Source organism: Dendrobates tinctorius, unplaced genomic scaffold, assembly GCF_039654945.1.
Source record: "Dendrobates tinctorius isolate UK_male_01 unplaced genomic scaffold, ASM3965494v1 ptg000143l, whole genome shotgun sequence".
Lineage (NCBI taxonomy): Eukaryota > Metazoa > Chordata > Amphibia > Anura > Dendrobatidae > Dendrobates > Dendrobates tinctorius.
Genome location: NW_027361810.1, coordinates 20,432,474 through 20,448,515, shown reverse-complemented (window position 1 = coordinate 20,448,515; position 16,042 = coordinate 20,432,474). Strand labels below are relative to the sequence as shown.

The window sequence follows — 16,042 nt, the reverse complement described above, 5'->3', positions numbered from 1 at the left end:
TGCCTGAGCTGAAGGTTACTTAGTGTTACTCTGCCTTGTGGGTTTATGAAGTGAATAAACCACATGAACTTTGGGAAGAACCTGTCTCATGATTGTCTCCCGCTGCACCTAAGCGAGTCACATCCCTACAATTGGTGGAGAATGCGGGCAGCGATTCCCAGAAGCATGTGTGGCAGTGCTGGCGATTCTGAGCCAGGAGAGCAGACGGTCTGAGAACCGTGAGAAATACTGACCGAGGTCAGAGAAAGTGACTGTATTAATATTTGTGGGATACCTCTGAGGAGAAGAGGCGTCCAGGAACCTGTGGGGCTGACACCAGTAGGTAACAGACAGGAGTCTGTGTTGCACTGACCAGGGTCAGTGAGAGACTGTGTACCTGGAGGGTTCAGTCAGCAAAGCCCTGGAGGGTCAGTGTTGGGAAGAGCCCTGAAGCACGTGGTGCGACCTTGGACCTGGTGAGGCGTGTGTTGGGCAGTCTCAGGCGGAGACGGATGTCCTGAAGAGCACCCGCTGAGCCCCTGGACCTGGTGAGACTGGTGTGTTGGGAAACCCTGGGAGGAGGGCTGCTCCCTGAATAGCACCCGGTGCGCCCTGTGTGTTGGGCGGTCTCAGGTGGAGAAGGTGCTTGCTGTGGCTCAGTGGGGTCATGAAGGTCTCGCAGCACAGGGACCTGGTGTTTTTCCTCTTTGAGCTTTGGTAGCAGACGCTGTCTGTCTACACCATCCTGCTGCAGCTTTATTACATATGTCTAAGCGGATACAGTAGTTGTGGCTTTACACAACTATTAAGGGTGAGTACCCTGTATTATGTTGTTATACCCATTATACCTGCACTGGTAAGGCCCTATGGGCGCGCTTTTGTGTTTTTTTTTTTATCTTTGAGGGTGACAAGCGGCTTCCGGTGGATCGGTGCGTCCACGAAGACGGCGCAGCGGGAGCTGCAGAGACACCAGCAGCTGCTTGTGAGCGACAGCAGGAGCTGAGGCAGTGCCAGAAGGAAGGGGTGTGGTGTCGTGCTTAAAGGGCCAGTACCAGAAAAAGGCATAAACTGTACTGTGTGAACTGTGGCCTAAGAAGTTCTGCAGGACAGACATGGGGAGATCCCGAAAAGGAGTGGAGTCCCAAAAGGGGACAGTGGCCCAGATTGGGGTGGTAGCCCGAAAAGCGGTGGAGTCCCAAAAGGGGGCGGTGGCCCAAATCGGGGTGGAGTCCCAAAAGGGGGTGGTGGCCCAAATTGGGGTGGTAACCCAAAAAGGGGTGGAGTCCCGGGAGGGGGCGGCAACCCAAAGCGGGGTGGTGGTCCAGAAAGGGGCCAAGTTTGAAGAAATGACAGCACTGGGTGACTCAGTTGGTATGTCTGGAGTACCGCAGTGTATGTGCAGGTCTTTTTCAGAATGTGGAGTGTCCTTTCCGGGTAGTAATGATGGGCCACAGATGTGTACAGTGATGCTGCACCGGGTAGGAGCCTTTGGTCGGTTGGACTCAGAGAGTCAGGTGACTCTGACAGGAACTCCTCTCGTTTTCTCTCTGACCGAGAAAAACGTCAGGGTTCGCTGTAAACAAAGGGGTCACGGTGAACTACGCAGTAGACAGAGTAGTGTTTGAGGGGACCAAACGTGGTGAGTGCCAAGGGGGAGGGATACCACGGGACTTAGTCTATGCCTGGGAGAGGGGCTGGGACTTTGTTTTGTTTGATGACGTTTGGTCGGACGATGGAGATGCTTCGACTGTGGGGCCAGTGGACACTGAGACAGTGACGGCTCCTGACGTGGACAGGTCAGAGGTAAAACTGACCGGAAGAAGGACATCTGCCCAACTTACGGACCTGACGTCTCGTGATAAGACAGATGGTGGGCTGGGAGATGAGATGACTGGACTAGACACATTGGTGCTGGACGGTAACTGGAGGGTTCACTCGACTGGTGTGACTGATCCAGTGGTACCCTTTGACGATATAATTAAAGAGGTAGTGGTGAGACACGTGCTGGCCAAAAGAGAACAAGATCGTGAGATACAGCTGATAAAGGAGACTGTAACAGAACATGTCGAACGGGAAAGAGTCCTAAGGCAAGCAGCTGAGCACAGAGTGGATGAGCTGGAGAAGGAAGTCTCTGAGCTCAGAGGTCACCTGTCAGCGTGTAAAACCATGAACAAGACCCTGTTGGAAGATATGGAGGTGCTCAGAGAGGCCCAAGAGAAGAATCAACAGGAGATTCTCAGGAGAGAGGATCAGCGTCGCTACCTGGCCGAGGAGCGAGATAAAGTTCTGCAAGAACTCAGTGGAGTAGTAAAAGGTCTTCTACGGGAGAAGAAGTGAATGGGCGAAGACGTACAGCGGCCATGCCCGACTGATAGCAAGGCAGAACTGTCAAAGCCCATCTTGGAAAAGGGTCCTGAAGACTGTAAATCTCAGGAAGATGGTGAGCCAAGGGCTGCACAAGACAGTCACCCGGTCTTGGCAGATACCTTGAGGGAAGTGTTCGTGGGGAACCCAGAGCCATCTGTCCAGGATGAGAGCAAGTCCATGACCTTCAAGGGCGTGATGGAGGTACCCGAAGACGTGCGAGTAGTGTGTGCCAGCGAAGGTGTGCATGAGACCTTTAAAAAGGCAGTAAAGGCCTATAGTGTGAGCTGGGCACCAGAAACAGACCAGTTGGTGATACTAGCAGAAACGGAAGACACAGAGAGAAGGGTGGCTGTCCTGAAGGAGATGCACCTACAATGTCTCCACACGAAACAGATGCTCGTGGAGCGTAATAGGAAAGCCGCTCGACGTCTGGAGCTTGCAAGGGACGCTCAAAGTCGGCTGGGCTTTGTGGAAGACATAATTCCGGTACCCAGAAATCTGGTGGGGAAAGTCGTTGGCAGACTTGGAAAGGTGATGCAGGAGATGGTGAATAGATCCAGTATGAAGAGAGTGAGGATCCCACCTGCTGGTGAAATTCAAGTCGCTGTTGAAGATGACATGGTTCCTGTCATTGTGGTTGGTTCGGTGGAAAGCACTGGGACGCTTCGCATGCTCCTGGAATATCGGGTAGCATACCTGAAGGAGATTGAGCAGCTAAGACGGAATCGGCTGCAGATGAATAAGCAGATACAGAACGTCAGGTGGCATCCACCTCCAACCCAAGATGTAAGGACCCGAAGGGATCCTCCAAGGAATGAAAGGATAGGTAGTCGAAGGCAAGAACGTCGAGAGTCCGCAAGTGGTCGTTCTAATCTTAGTAACATAGGCACGAGACCCGGTGGTGGACATAGCGGCAGAGGGTCAGACTCAGACCAGCCAGTTAGCCCAACTGGACGTGGGACTCATGACCGTACGAACTAGGAGAGCCGGCCAGTGAGAGAAAGGTCAGGTGACGGAGCGCACTGCAGACAGGTGGAGACTAAAGAGTGTCTGGTCACACTGACGGACGTTGACGGAAAGGCCAAAGCCCAAGGCCGAGATACTGACTGCTGGGGGCGGGGGAGGCCTAACGTAAATATGATGCAGTATGACTGCCAAAACAGATGGAGACGGTCCTCTCGATTGGTAGGGCAAGGTGACATGGGTGCCCGGTCTCAAGATCCCTGGGTGATGTCATGTGTTCAACCCCACAAGTTTGAACAGAGGGGAGGTATGTGGTGTAGTGACCACTATGTCTGCTAGGGGGCGCTGTGTGGCTGTCCCAGGACGGGTGTACAGGCACATTCAGTGTGGTAACAGGAGCAGGGTCCTAAATGACCATTATGTGTCTCAAGGTGGGTGGCCTTGGGATGCCGGCTCGAGTATTGATCAGCAGAGGTACTGCTGATATTTCTGTTAGTGTGTCAGGGAAAACTGTGTGTGTCTGTGTGCAATAGAACCTTTAGTGAGGTCATAGCCATGTGATCACCTGTGGGTGTGGTTACAGGGCTATGTAATTGAGTTGTTTAGCACATGTGGGAGAGTGTGAGGGAGTCTGTCAGAGTGTGGACAGACTTCCATGTGTCCAGGTGGGACACTACAGAAAGTGTATATGGGGAGGACTACAGCTCCCAGCATGTGCTGAGACTCTCGGTCCGAGTCTCCAACCACGGACGTTTTGTGTTCCTTTGCCTGAGCTGAAGGTTACTTATCAGTGTTACGCTGCCTTGTGGGTTTATGAAGTGAATAAACCACATGAACTTTGGGAAGAACCTGTCTCATGATTGTCTCCCGCTGCACCTAAGCGAGTCACATCCCTACAGGGGGTTATATGTGAGGAATCTAAGGTTTAACACATGTTTTGGTTTAATTCAAACGATTTCTCTATTCCTTTTGAAATATGTGTTCCTTTGCAGTTTTGCAGCCTTCAGTCTGACTCTATAATGTGCACATTTCAATAAGTAAAAGTAAATCCATTGCCTGAACAGTTGTGTTCAAACTTGAGACTGGTTATGTATCTATAAATGTGTAAGGTTACGGTTGAGATTTCCCTTTTAGAAAAAACAGTTGCAAACAATTCAAACCCAATGTAAAGTTTACTTTTCTCATTTCAGCAGTGACAGAAAGTGCAGCAGCCACAGTACCACCTGGGGGGGGGCGTTAAAACAAAAAGGAAACCTGACATCAGAAAGTGTCCTATTAACCAAATCTCATGCGCCTGCAGGTAATGACTTGAAAATTACAATGATATTTTTAGCTTAACTATGTGTTTTGTGGTTTTGCTTTAGTTATAGATCAGAACCTTGCATCCTTGTGTGTAAAACTGTTAGCTTTAGTCATCGGAGGGGTACAGATCTTGGCTGATTTACCAAGCCAACTTCTGAAAAATGCCCATTCCCTTTGATTGCTCCAATCTAGTGAAGCTCAGCACAAACACTTGCAGGATCCAGACTCCGAATACCTCCGTCATGCGGAGTGAACTTGAGGAGGCTAAGGAGTGTAGAAATTGGCTCACATGACGGAGGTGCGATGAATATTGAACAAGGTAACCAAGCAGTCAAAATTGGAGCAGTCGGTATACTAATGAAGGTCCATTGACGACCGAAACGTTTATTTTTGGACTGCATTAAGGCTATGTGCCCACATATGCAGAAAAAAACGCACTTCTTCCCAGGAAAGACGTGCAGGGTTTTTTTTGCGTCTTTTTCTGCGTTTTTGCACAATTTTTGCATGTTTTTTTCGCGTTTTCCTTGAGATTTTCACATGCGAAATTCAAGCACTTTCCAAGTGATTTGAAGCATCGCTTGGAATGTGATTGACAGGTTGGTCACACTCGTCAAACATAGTGTTTGACGAGTGTGACCAACTTTTCACTATTGAGGCTGCCTATGCGGCTTCAATAGTAAAAGATAGTAACATAGTAACATAGTTATTAAGGTTGAAGGGAGACTTTAAGTCCATCTAGTTCAACCCATATCCTATCCAAACTTGCCCTAACATGTTGATCCAGAGGAAGGCAAAGAAACCCCATGTGGCAAACGGTAAGCTTCACATTGGGGAAAAAAAATTCCTTCCCGACTCCACATACGGCAATCAGACTAGCTCCCTGAATATTAAAAAAAAAAAAAAAAAAATCATGATATTCTCACCTTCCGATGTCCCATGCAGCCTTCCCAGGCCTCAGCGATGCTCCCGTTCCCAGTAATGCCTTGCGAGACCTTTGATGACGTAAAGTCTCGCGATACTGTAGAGGTCTCGCGAGATTGTACGTCATCACAGGTCCTTGCCGCAAGGCATTACTGGGAACGGGAGCATCGCTGAAGCCCGGGAAAGCTGCGCTGGATGCCGGAAGGTGAATATAACTCGATTTTTTTATTCTTTTTTTTACAGGAATATGGTACCCAGGGCCTGGGGGACAGTCTCCTCTCCTCCACACCGTGGGTACCATCCACACATGAGCCGCTCACTTTGTGCATGGTGGGCACAGCCACATGCGGGAAGTAAGCGAATCTCATGCATTCCTATGGGTGCGGAATCGCCGCAATTCTTTTCGGAATTGCGGCGATTCCGCCGTGGAAAAAAATCGCAGCATTAGCACAGCATGTGCGGAACGCCATAGGAATGCATGGAGTGCATTCTGTATGTGTTTTTAAGCGTTTTCACGGCGAAAATCGCGGCAAAAACGATTAAAAATCGCAACGTGTGCACACAGCCTAAAAGCTTTATGCAACTGGTTTTCATAAAGTTGAGTGCCAAATTTTATTTCTCTAAAGAAAAGAAACAAAACACTAAAACCAACAAAAATAAAAAATATATATAAAAACAAATACGCCACATAGCTGGATGAAACCAATGGTAATTTTCCACGTTCCTGTGTATATTTTTACCTCATAAAACTACTGAAAAAAAAGAAGGCATCCTATACCACAGTACCATAACCTGCAGCCTATCCAGAAGACATCAAACAAAAAATGTGGAACTTATTGAAATTATAAGGCGTGAAACCTATCGGAGATCTTCGTTACTCAGAGCTGAAATTGCCGTTATTAGAGTCATTATTGTATTCTGACTATTGATTTACCTCATCCATTTAGGACACATCGCAGCCAAAATCTGAAAAGAGTGAGCTCCTAGCTGACATAGCCAAACCCCAACTGTGCTGGCAGAGCTCAGGCCGAGAGGTATAGGTTACATAGGCATTTGTCATCTGGCACAGACACGCACATTAAATACATAAAGAATAATATTTCAGGGCGAACAACAAGTATTTGTATGAAAGCACAAACAATGGTGCACAATAAAATGGCCAATGTAAAATGGACACTTATCTCTAGAGGCAAGGATCACATGAAATCACGTGATCTGGGCACTGGTCCCATCGGTATCTAACATCTCAAATCATGTTCTCTGTCGTCTCCATGGACCTAACGTTTATGCTGCATGTAACCTATAACTTTGACACTTCAATTGCCGAACAAGACAAAAACCACAAATATTTTTTTCATAAATAAGTATTGAAGCATTTTCTGCCAAAGCAGGAAAATAAAACATTTAGAAATATATGTCAGATGTGGGATGTTTGGAAAATATGTCGAAAGAAAGGTAAAGTGCTGAAATGGAATGGAATGACCTTAACCCAACTTTTGTGAGGTTTCCAAAAAAAAGGGTTTCTTACACGATAAAACAACATGAGATGCATCAGTGGGGACTTTTTTTTTTGTTTTACAATCTTTTCTATTGAAATTGTATCTTCTTATAATAATGCGGTGGCCATAATAAGTAATCAGTTGTGACTTTTTATAGAAATATTACTACGCTGCCTAACTTGCCAATATATTCAGTTTTGACGCCTTTTCATCTTCAATTGGCAATTTACTATACTTGGTAATAAGAGCTCCAAAAAGTTTAGGTTGGGCATTTGTTAATGTGTTATACGTTAAAGCGGTTGTCTGTCAAAAATAAGTTATCCACTATTTGCAGTAAAGGTGATAACTAGCAGATCGTGTGGGTCCGTCCACTGGGACCCGCATTGATTGGCAGAATGGGACACTTTTCTCCCCATTAGAATGAACGATCACTGATCCATTTAATCCCGATGAGGCTGCCAAGTGCTGCACTAAACTTTTTAGGGCAACCCCATAGAGAATGAATGGGACAGCGGTCGGGCAACTTGCCACTCCATTTTTTTTTTTATGGTGGATTTAAAATTGCTCCATTGTTGTTTCAAATTCACTGTTCTGATGATCGGTGCAGGTCACAGCGGTTAGCCTCCCACGATCAGCAAGTTATCATCCACCCAGTATAAAAGTAATAACTTGTTTTTATTAGACAACCCCTTTAACAAGCCTTGCAACGTGGTCAGGAATAAATGCCAATGCAAAAACTCACCTCAAAATAGGCTGTCAATAGACATTTGCCCCTCATCAGTGTAGATCAGAGTCTGGCTTTAGTTTCTTTTGTTCAACGAGAGAAACAATTTGCATACTTTTCTCCCATGAGGCTTTGACTGTAAAACTCCATACTCAGCTGGTCACCACTTCACCCATGTTAGTAATAGTAACTTTTTTATTTTCAAGATCTCTAATTACTATCAATGAATGAAAACACTTATGTTGAAGGAAAAACCGTTCTAGCCTTGTCCTGATCAGTTAGGTGAGGAATCGATACAATGTGTCAGTCTTAGTCATCTAATTAACCTTAAAGGGGTTGTCCACTACTTTAACATTGAAGAAGACCTATTCTGAGAATAAGTCATCAAAGTCTGATCGGTGCGGCTCTGACACCTGACATGTTCTCAGTGTCAGACGGAACGGACCAGTTGCGGAGCAGCACAACACAGCTTTGTCTACTGCATAGTGGCCATTCACAGGTACTACACATCTGCCACCTCTTGAAATCAATAGTTAGCGGATGTGCATTATCCGTCCACCACCACTATTCCATCGTCGGAGCTGTCCTGTGCAAATCAGTAAGTGAGCAGTTCTGGCATCGCAGACACTGAGAACAGTTGATCGGTGGGGTTGGGATGTCGCACCCCAACTGACCAGACATTGATATCCTATCCTAAGGACTGGCCATCGATGTTAAAGTAGTGGACAACCTCTTTAAACAATTACGTGCATACAGTGTTCCTGTCCTGAAGTCCAGCATTACAGCCCTTAAAAATGGTATATGTAACAGGTGCCTAACTTTTCATTACATAGTCTTTAAGCTTCAACAAAATTACACTTGTTATTTGTAGAGCTTTCTGAAGACAACCCGCGGGGACGATTAGCAACAAGGAAAGACACTTATCCCTCTTTCCTCATTGTCTGCTCCTGACACACCAGCCTCTATCTTTACTCTTCTGAATGCAATTCACTACCTATTAAAATATACCCCCTTTGCTTATTTTGTTAGAGTTACAACTGAAATGACATGCAAGTTACAACTGCTTTGTGAGCTACAAATTTTCCATGAGCATTCATCAGTTCCCTTCCCCGACTCCTTCTAGAAGTATATGCAAAAAATAGGTTGAGAACTTTACTTTTTTGCTGCTGAACTATTGCCCATCTTTGTCCAAATTTGACCTTTTAGAGAAGCAGTTTGTAGCCCAGAGCTACTCGTGCTATTGGAAGTTGCAATAAAATTCAGCTGTTTTGGTGCCTGTGTCCTCTGCATGGAGATACCTGGTCATCCACCATGAATACTAGTATACACCTCCTGCTAGTTCAGATATTCTCTTTCTCCTCTCTTCTTTCTTGTCAAGGTTATGTTTTCTACTCTCATACTCGTTGCCAGCTATATATTTGTCCTTTTAAATTTCCTCTTGACTCAACATATCTTGAGATAAGTTGCACGAGAAGACCGACTTAAAAAACAAAACAAAACATGAATTTGTGATACTTTGTTGGGAGATGTTTATGCTATATGGGTCTATATGCGGCCTCTGAGTGGTTGTGATATGGATTGCAGCTGGTCAAAGGTTTTGCTAGTACGTCAAGATAAGGTGTTGAATTTATATTGTGAAAAAATTGGAATCAGTAACAAAATTTTAAGGGTGGACATATTTGTAGAATAAATGTGTTGTCTTGTGAAATAAAGCATCTTTATTAGGTGAACTGCTTGACAAACAGCTGATTTTGGCAGCTATAGGGGAAATGTAGAATTAATGGAGTTGTCCAGGAAAGATGTATATCTTTGTACCATGTTAGCCAGTAGATAGAAGAATATTCAGAATTGAGAGTCCTCAGTGGTTGATACCTTTTAATGGCTAACTGAAAAGATGGTAACACATTGCAAGCTTTCGAGACTACTCAGGTCTCTTCATCAGGCTAGACTAATACAAAATCTGAAGAGTCACATACTTATGCAGCTGTCCAAGACTTTAACATTGATGACCTTTCCTCAGGATAAGATAGGGGGTACGACACCCGGCACCAGCGCCTGATCAGCTGTTCCTGATGTCAATGGCTGCTGAAACTGCTCAGCACAACTCTGTCCACTGTATAATGGCCATGGTCAGGCTCTGCATTTCCACCCCCGAATCAATATAATAGGGGCCGATGTTCAGTAACCAGCCACGGCCACTATTCTTCCAACAGAACATTGGAAACACCTGATCAGCGGAGGTGCCGTGTTTCGCAACCTCACCGATCAGACATTGATGACCTATCCTAAGTATAGGCCATCAATGTTAAAGTCCTGGACAACCCCTTTAAATATCACCATTCCATTAAATGAAAATCTGTGAAGTACGTGGATCTGACAACCCTTATCTATCCTTCCACTACACCTGTCACTCTGTACTCCGATCCTCACAACTTTTTCCAGACTCCGATCTTCTCTTTGGATGTTCTGATGCTGAATAAGCCTCATGCACTTATGTGTTTAACATTCATCACATCCTACAAGACGACGTGAAGCTTAGTAAGTACCAGAAGACCCAAAGAGAAGACTGAAGACTGGGGGCCAGAGGAAGATCCAAAGTGAAGACTGGAGAATCAGTCCAGAAGCTGCAGTTACAAGACAGGAGAGTATACTCTTATTTCATTTTCTGACCCGTTCTCTCGCCTCCACTAATTATGTTCTTGAGTATGAAGACACTTCAGAGCATAATAAATATGTTTTGGGGGCACTTCTGCTTCCAACTAAATGGAACCCAAAACAAATTTTAAGAAATTTGCTCAACTCTAAAAATAGTAAGGTTTGAGGAACACTCCTCTTGATTGGGATTCCATTCATTTCAAAAGTAGCAGACTGAAGGGAAACTACAAAATTAGATAAAATATAAAATTTTAACTTAAAAAGGTGAATAAAGTTAAAAAATTAATCAAGTATCTGTAATACCCTAAAGCCGCATTAGACAGTAAATAATTTGCGACTGCGCCCTATTCTTGTAGTCTCCGGTAAATTTTACTTCCTGTATCTCAACGAAGCAGACAAAACTAAAATTCGGTAACTGCTTTAAATCCATAATCCTGAATAGAATGGTTCTAAAAAGGAACTGAGGAAAGTAATTATTAGAGTGAAATCACGTGATGTCACATTGCCAATTGTCCGCTCGTTTTTTCCCTTGTAAAAAATAAATTAAAAAAATCACTCTTACAATTGGAAAAATAATCTCTTGAAAATAATAATAAAATAAAAAGTAACAGAAGAGTTGTTTATTTTTTTCGCACTTCCAAAAAGTTAAAAAAAAAACTGCACTTACTTATTGCTTCCACAAACTGCTCAAAGAAGCTATGTGGGAACAGAGGATCCGGCAGCTCTCGGAAAAACATCTTGAGTGCTCCAGTGACAACGTGTATGTCCTCCCACTGGCTGTCGTCCAAATTCAGCTTCTCTTCTGGGAAAACACGAGGAGAAATGGAACAACTGGTTTTAATGAAACAATTACAAGACACTAATTATTATGTTAATGTTTCCCTACTATCATCAGCAACCGTTAACAGCCTTCTGCACCTAGAGGTTTGGTGCGGTGCTTGTTTTTTTTTTTTTTCCCCAACGCTAGAAAAGGAGCGTATTCAATGAAATACCATCTGTAGGAATGCAGCTAACGAAAAAAAAAAATTACAGGAGATACAAAGAGACATGGCATTGACATAACATGTCAGATACATTTATTCCCATAATGCATCGGCATAGAAATTAGAATTACAGCTCGACATGATTCAAAGCCATTTGCTTTTTATTCGGGAGGCCGAGGGGCTCAGTTGCCAATACTGAGCAACTCAAGGGACCGACCTAAGGCCTAACGGAGCCAACATGAGACATATGCTAAGTGCGGCAATAGAAAATAAGCTATTACGTTACATATGCTGGCCGTGCAATGTGCTGGGGAATTATAGGTAAAGGCATTGTCACATTTGTTTGTGGCTGACAGCAGCATCAACTAGGAAAATGCACAAGAGGGGAAGGCGGAGGAGGAGGAGGGGGTGCAAATCCTCTTTTTAATGATTTCAATAATGTTTCCGTTTTCAACTCAGCAAGGTAGACGGCGGGAGCAACAATGCTAGGCGGACCCCTGTTGGTCTACCTAGGCTGTGTAAATCTGTCAGGAATGATAACATGCCAGACACACAAAAAAAAGACTCGTCTTCCAGCCGTCGCCGGTTACACACAGGAGATCGTTTTGTTTGAAGCTAACCTGAACCGAGAATCTTTTTGCGAAATTAGAAAAGAGAAAACTTAAATACAATATTTAATTAGGAAGAATGAAATAATTATCCTCCATTGCTTGTTGTTATCAGGTTGTATTTGCTAAAACATCAAACGTGTGGTAATTATATGATGGCGCACGCACCTCGCTACTCAGTGACAACTTTCTGTGTTACGTTGGGGACTGAATACTTTTATTTAATTAGGTTATGTGGAAATGCTGGTGACGCTACAGTACAAAGCTTAGAAAAAAAAGTTCAGGTAGAACAGAAACTGGAGATGAGACAAATGATCCAATTTGCTTTAAATTTTCATTTAAAAAAATTAAAAAAATAGCTTGGACCTAAATTTTTTGCTGACTTCAAGTTTGTTTGATTTTCTTAAACTCCTTTTTGGCTCTAAAAACAATTGGTATACTTATCTCACCCTACTCCTGCTCTGGTGCTGTAGCTTTCCACCTCCACTGACTCTCATCCCAAGAGGCCAACACATTGATGTCATGTGACACCTAGTGAGCACCAGAAGTTCCAAAGAGTGAAGACGACTGAAGGCAGAAGAGAAGACTGCAGCTGGAGGTAGGAAGGCAACCGATCAAGGATCGGCTTAGCGCTATGGTGCCTGGATAAGTGATGGGCAAGGAGAGTATAATATTTCTTTTATTTTTAATTCATTCCATTTATTGTCAAAAAGAAAAAAAATCCAGGTAAATCACCATCAGGTGCTCTCATGGTCTGCGTGCAGCAAAAATAAAGAACTGGATTTTCTTCCTTTTCCATATATTGTGTTCTATGTTCTAGACAGACCTCATCATAATAATCAGTTTTGACTAGCAGTTTGATTCACGTCAAATACATTAATCGTGAATCGAATTTCCTGATCAAATTTGAGCATGTCTGGCGAATTAAATTTCACAAGGTTTGATCATATTTGTAGACCGCTACTAAGTCTCCTCTTAGCCTTTTTTGTAAAAAGAAGGCTAAGAGGAGACTTAATAGTGGTCTACAAATATCTGAAGGGCTGTCACAGTGTAGTAGGATCATCATTATTCCCATTTGCACATGGAAACATGAGAAGCAATGGACTGAAAGGGAGAATATGCAGATTAGATATTAGAAAAACTTTTTGACAGTGAGGGTGATCAATGAGTGGAACAGGCAGCTGCGAGAGGTGGTGCATTCTCTTTCAATGGAAGTCTTTAAACAGAGGCTGGACAGACATATGCCTGAGATGGTTTAGTGAATCCTGCATTGAGAAGGGGGTTGGACATGATGACCCGTGAGATCTCTTCCAACTCTACCATTCTATGATTCTATCCCCAACAGAAGACTGTTATAGGATAAACGAGAGACAGATTAGCACTCTTTAGTAAATTCACGAGTTTTCGAGGTTTACAAAATATCAATAGAAAGAATTCCCCTTTATTTGCAATGTTAAGATCCATTTACAAATTGCAGAAAGTTGTATGGTGTATGTACTGTGAGGTAGCGCTGTCATTTACTTAGGGGATTCTCGCTTGCAGCGAACAAAAACCAGTTCCGGCACAGGATTTTCCAAGAAATCATAGTCCTTGCGGTTTATTCACGCCTCATAAACCACAGCAGCAACCGAAAGTGCACTTAACATCATTACCAGCATAGCATCTATTATAATGCTTCACTCTGGTTATCAATGTCCAGTACGCAGGCTCACTTAGCCTCACAATTATCTCACCCTCGTCAGGGTTCCTCATGCGGCTGCAGCATTCCGCACATGTTCGTTCCCTCCAGGGAACTCTCAGGCACACATCGCCATTGCTCCCAGCCACTTCACACGTGCTGTCTGGGAGGAAGCTCCATCTCTGCAGGACCTTCCACACTGGACCAACCAGGTGCCAGCATTCCTCACATGTGACCTACCCTGGCCACATTATATGGTCTATAGCCACGCCCACCGGGTCACGTGACTATGACCTCATCACAGGTCCTTCACACACTCACATAGCTTTTTTAATACAGGCGTTTTCAGACACACCCCTGGGTGGGTTTGTAGGTAACTGGCCCACCCAACTCCCAAGTTACCTAGAGACTTCTCCCTTATACCTTGAAATAACACCTCAGCAATACCATTGCTGATCAATACGCATAACTAAGTCTCCATCTCAAAGCCACTCCCTTTGAGATACACAACCATCCTTCAGGATTCTGCCACTCATCCGCTCCCTTGGAACCTCAACACAGCGCCCGCTAGCGGACATAGTGGTTACTACACCACAGTACACTACATTTAAAATTATGGGACCCAGGCATGACTGCTACCTCTGCATTCTTTATTGCAAACACCCAAATTAAGAGATCAAATAAACTCAAGGAAAATGTTGCGCTGGTACTAGTTCTTAAAAGGATTGTCCCAAAGCATAATATAATGACGTATCGTCAGGAAATGTAAAACAAACCAATTATTACTTACCTGTCAGATGCTCCGTTGATCCTGGATGATTGTTTTTGGTAATGCAGTGATGATGTATCAAATATACCATGGCTGCTGAAGCCAATCACTGGCCTCAGTGGTCACATGCCACACATCACATCAGCACTGTTGAGGCCAGCGATTGGTTGCAGAAAATATACACAAATACCAGTGCAGACCGGATGATGCTGTATCGGTGCTGGATTTGATAGCCAAGTAATGGATGGTCTATCATTTTATAATATTTTTCTAATTTAACATACTCTTTAACAACTCCTTTAAGATGCTACAAATTTAGCATGTTAGACCAATTTGCAGTTTTCGGGTCTTTTCTTAACTTATTAAAGAGTTTGAATGATTGCCGTAAATTAAAAAACAGTGCTTATACAGTAATTATTTTTTTGAGAAACCAGAGTCCGTTAATCTTTGGGACTAGACTGCAGCAAATGTTTTTTATGCCACCTTCAAAAGGGCAAAGTTAGTAATCCAGCTCCAAATTTACGAAGTGCAAACTTAGTTTAGTCAACGGTAAATGGCGCTAAAGTCATTACTGTTGCTCATGCTACAAAATTTCCCGGCTTAGTTTATTTTGCACCACTTTTTTGCTCCTAAAATTTGGTGCATAATGTTACAATGTAATCCACATCCCTTTACTCTATGCCACACCAAATTTTTATCCAAGACAATTCTCTGAGCATCTTAAGCACATGATAAATAGAACTACAACCAGATGCAAAAAAATATGCCAACATTTTTCCAAAATTTAACGCATTATCCACCAAAATTGAAGTGCACTTGCAATGGTTAATGTGACAAAATGTATTCAATTCAAAAACTACCGAAAGAATCACACCTTCACAGGCCTAGAGAGTGAGCAAGATGACATCGGGTGGTCCTGTTCTTTAGGTTGCCCTGATCTGCCCTTTTAAAACAAATTTTTGTCCTCGCTTTACAAAACCTGCTGGTAGAGGCATATAGAAAGTACATTCCAGAATAAAAGTTCCTGTCCCGATGTACAGCACCACTTTTTTATTCAGCATGCAAGAACTTAAACATCTGGCTGATAGAACAATGTTCACGGATAGGCAGTCATAAAAAAAGTAATAACTGAAAGTAACAAAACTTCCTAGGAAAAATACCTAAGCCTGTCCGGGCAAAATCAAATTCAATTTTCTTTTGTTGGGGTTTGAATTGGAGAATATCCCATCAAAACTGCTTTAAAGCCACTTCTTCTCATAGATCATCAGCTGCATTGTGTGTCAAATTCCGCAACTGACGTCAATAAAGACTTTGACTTAGACATCGACGGAGGGGGCCAAACTTCCCACAGTAGCATCTCCATAAACTTCATGTGCGTGTCAGCACGAGCTGTGGTCATCAAGTGACCTCCCTTTACATGCAATCAAGTTGATTGTTTAGACATGATCAATTACCAGCTCCCTTCTGCTCCCCCCTCGTTCTTTATAACTCTCCGAACACAAGACACAAGCGTACAAGAACGTGCCAGTCACCAAGAAACAATGACAAGAATAGACAAAGAACCGGGTGGCTTTACTGTCACTTTAAAGAACGA

At 43.7% G+C, this 16,042-nt stretch overlaps 1 protein-coding gene across 1 annotated transcript in view; it reads right to left on the bottom strand.

The window, feature by feature from the left end:
- The window catches only part of ARHGAP15 (Rho GTPase activating protein 15), an 830,524-nt gene that overhangs the window by 124,098 nt on the left and 690,384 nt on the right, over window positions 1-16,042 (bottom strand). The window contains exon 13 of the mRNA XM_073545572.1: window positions 11,078-11,212. Coding sequence (XP_073401673.1) covers window positions 11,078-11,212 — 135 coding nt within the window. The remainder of the gene's footprint in view (window positions 1-11,077; window positions 11,213-16,042) is intronic.